Source organism: Morone saxatilis, unplaced genomic scaffold (genome assembly GCF_004916995.1).
Source record: "Morone saxatilis isolate NCDOM2014 unplaced genomic scaffold, NCSU_SB_2.0 Contig15, whole genome shotgun sequence".
Classification (NCBI taxonomy): domain Eukaryota; kingdom Metazoa; phylum Chordata; class Actinopteri; family Moronidae; genus Morone; species Morone saxatilis.
In genome coordinates, this window is record NW_023339707.1 from 616,059 (window position 1) to 619,961 (window position 3,903).

General features: G+C 39.4%; 1 protein-coding gene across 1 annotated transcript in view; it reads right to left on the reverse strand.

Annotated features, from left to right (window-relative positions):
* Window positions 1–102: 102 nt before the first annotated feature.
* LOC118324921 (voltage-gated potassium channel subunit beta-2-like) overlaps window positions 103–3,903 on the reverse strand; it is a 9,470-nt gene continuing 5,669 nt past the window's right edge. Inside the window, exons 6-9 of the mRNA XM_035657428.1 lie at window positions 3,417–3,511; window positions 2,105–2,225; window positions 1,693–1,781; window positions 103–1,402 (exon numbers count right to left, since the gene is read on the reverse strand). Of these exons, the coding sequence (XP_035513321.1) occupies window positions 1,313–1,402; window positions 1,693–1,781; window positions 2,105–2,225; window positions 3,417–3,511 (395 nt within the window). The 3' untranslated portion in view covers window positions 103–1,312. The remainder of the gene's footprint in view (window positions 1,403–1,692; window positions 1,782–2,104; window positions 2,226–3,416; window positions 3,512–3,903) is intronic.

Here is a 3,903-nt window from a genome sequence, read left to right on the forward strand (position 1 = left end):
AGTGGTCGTAAGACTAGAAAGGTGCTATACAAGTACAGGTCCATTTACCATTTAAAAACACAGGCATACTTCACTTGAAGTCTATATGATTTATTTTTTTTAATTCATAGGATATAGGGTATAACAATATTCTTGTAACTGCCTAAGGACAAACTTCAGGCATTACTACAGAGTGTTTGACAAAAGGTCAAAGTTTAACAAAATTACTTGACAGAAAATCAAACATGCATCGACGAAAACATGACTATATTAATGCAATCATAATCAAACATCCAAACTGTAATGAATATAATAAATAATTAAAGTCTTTGGAAAATGACTCTACTAAAACTAACACCAGTATTAACAAGCAGGACTTATATCGTCCCCGCTGGCAGTGAGAGTAATACACACAAAAAAAACAGTCCACCACAGTGTATTATACAGTCAGTTCTCCATACAAAAGCGACAGTTAAACTCACAATGAATGAGTCTTTATCTCAACAAAATAATTCCTGATTCTAATAGAGATACTTAGTAATTTCCAGAGCCACCTCCTGTCCAACCAGTGTACTGCTGTCAGCTCTAGGGAATGGTCAGCCTGGAAGCCAGGCGGTTTGATGGTGGGTCCAAGCAGTTGCATTTATGACAATATGAAAAATAACTTATTATACATGTTTTTTGCCCAAAATCTGCAAGGGATTAGCATAAAGTGTCCATGTCTGTAAAGGGGAGACATGCTTTAGATAATCTAGATTCATATGATACCAGTGTCTTCACTTTAGCATTAAAGCGGAGCCTGCTACAGCCACTAAAAGACAGTGTGGAGTCGAAGAAGTAAGCATAATGTGATGGCCCTTGGGGAAGCCAATCAGGACGGCTGTGGCTCAGAGGCAGAGCGGGTCGTCCCCCAATAGGAAGGTTATGGAGAATGGAGAATGGCAGTCATAATAAAGTAGCACCAATGCATATGTCTACGACATGCTGAAGCCACAATCTGTAGTCAGTGAAGAAGCCTGGTCCGGCACACTAAGCTGCACCTTACTCAACAGTTAGCTTGTTTCTTTAGTGCCTCAGTGGCTCAGCTGATTAGCACAAAGTGTTTCATTTTGTTTTTGTTTGTCTCTTTATTGAAGGTGATGTTCAAACTACTAGGATAAGTATTGCATGCTGTAAAACTTAATATCATTAAGTTGCATTAAGTGAAAATGTGATCAAGACAGTAGAAATGAGAAATGGCACATTTTTGGGCTTATGTCTTTTTGAAAGAGATTCCATTTCATAGGCATCTTTTTCAAAAACAGGATAAAGGGACAGTTCATCGCTGGTGCTTCTACGATCTGTAGTCCTTTTTACTATAGGGCTTGTTTCCCAAGAGGTTATCCAGCTCTGATACAATGGACATCGATAACTTCGGAAGAACCTGTGGAGAATAAGTGTAATTTCTCAAACTATTAATTTATTTCAACTACAGAGAGCACCAGGCTTTTACTTGCCAGCCTAATATTAGAGGCAGAGCCAAAGCCACCACACTGAGCTTCACAATGGCTTTTCAAAAAACCTACGGGTGACGCCACAGAGACAACATCCATACTTATTTTGTGACCTAAAGCAATCCAAATACTGACCCAAGTCAGTTTGGTACTGTTGAGTCTTGGCTGTGGTTCATGAACAATTAAAGTGGTTATACAGGCTGCTTGTATGTTTTCTGACCTGTATTGCTCTGATATTCTCCATCAGCTGCTCAGTTCTGGAAGCTCCCAGCAAGACAGAGTTCACCCCTTCATTCCTCAGGCACCATGCTGTGGGAATTAAAAACACAGGAAGAATAGGTGATGCAGCCATTGTTGTGTGAAGGCAAAGAGTGAAGTCATGGCTTGCATGTTTCATGAATGGCTGATAGGGATTTCTCACTCTTTACACAATACATAGGGAATAAAATACGGCATTATAGAAATGGAACACAAAATCAACCATGGATGAAATTCGCTATAATATGTATGTGTTTGTATGCAATTTTAATACAGCTATCATGACAGAGACATCAGATATTCCAATAAAAAACATGGACAACTATGTAGGACATGATGGACGTGAAGGCAGAGCAATTACAGTTCAGTTTTACCAATAGCCAGTTGAGGCAGAGTGCAGCCTAGTCGCCCAGCAACTGCCTGCAACTCTTTTAGCTTCACCTGCTGACGGTGCCCTTCCTCACTCAGGATCTTGTCCTTCATCCACTGATACCCCTGTTGCAGAAAACAGAATACAGAGCTCCAGGCTAAAGGCAAGACAGTAGGGGTGTAACAAAAACTGATTTGAATCAGAAAATAGATTTTGATTTAAAAGATGCGAGTGCATCGGTACCACAGACTAATAAATCGGTCTTTAATGTAGGGCTTGAACCGGGGGGGCCGCATGGGCCCGATTAAGAAAGTTTCGGGTCGTATGCCTGCTGCATGCAGCAGCCAGCTGCTGAAAACTGCAACTCTCTCTCGCACCGTCTCTTCGCTCCTCCTTAAAAACTCTCGCCGAACTGTCCAGTTACGTCAGATTAGCGCGTGTGAGTTTGTGAGGGAAAGTTTAAAAAATGGCTGACCGGGACAGGATTTACAACGCTCCGCAAGGTTTAAAGCTCTAAAGCGTGGAAGAAATTCGCGATTATTGAAGAATGGAGTACTGGGATAAAGCCGTTCGCTATATTCAACAGAGCTGTAAAACCGAAAAGTACTCCAGTAGTACGACAAATCTCCACACTCACTTTGGTGAGACGGCATGGGGAAACAGGTGAGGAGGAGGCTAGCACAGATAGCACAAAGACACCACGAACAGAAATACAGGACTTATTCAGGCAAAGCTCACCCACAACTCAGCATACACATATCTCTCTGTTGTTTCTTTGAATTTAATTAACGTTCGGAGAGGCTCTTTACGTGTTGCTTTACATGTTAATAACACGACAAAATTTTCAAATACATCTTCTTAGTTCTTTGATAAATCATTTTGAAGGAAAATGCCACATTTACAAGTTAATCATTTATGAAATGATTGTCTAATTTCAATCTATCAATGTCTATTTGTCCATTGCATTTCCTTTTTTTTTTGTGATATATCTTTCCTTGTATTTCTGTGTTGTCTCTTTGTTTGTTCGTGTCTCTCTATGTTGCCGGAAATCGAATCGGAAATTTTCTTTTCGAAATCTTTCTCTGTATATCTTTATTTTTATCGTTCCCATTTTAAAATGTATCGCTTCTGTTTTTTTCTCCGTAACCCCCCATGTATCGAGATACGCATCGAATGTCTTTTATTGGAGAGATGCACACCCTACAAGACAGGCATTCTATTAGTGTACGCAACCCTGAATGCCAATATCTAGTGTTAAAATTGCTTGCTAATATTGTATTTTTTGTCTGGCAGAATAATTGGAAAAGGAGTGTTACCTTAAGTGAAGCACGTGAGTAAGGGGGGATCCCACTGGTATACTTCCCTGAGATGATCCCACAGGCCAGTGGAGACCATGTCATAGCTCCAATGCCTGCATGCCCAGAACAGTTCTTGTAATGGACCAAATCTCACACATCAAACTTCTATTGTTCAATTACATGTTTTGCAGTTTTACAATGTGGTGGACCATCAGGATCCAAACTAAATATTACGTTTAAATATAATTTAAAGAATCCAGTGGCCCTTAATAAAGTAGGAGGAGCAAATTGATTGACAAAGTAAAAAAATATTATTAGAATTATTAGAATAAAGCACCCATGAAATATGACAAAAAGTATACCCCTGATGTACGAGGGTACCTAGGATTAAGGTAAAAAAAAAATGAACACTAAATGGCAACCTACTTTTTTTCCCACCAAAAATGGCCATTAGCACCACTCATTAAATATCTTACTAGCAAATTACATAATAATAATAATAATA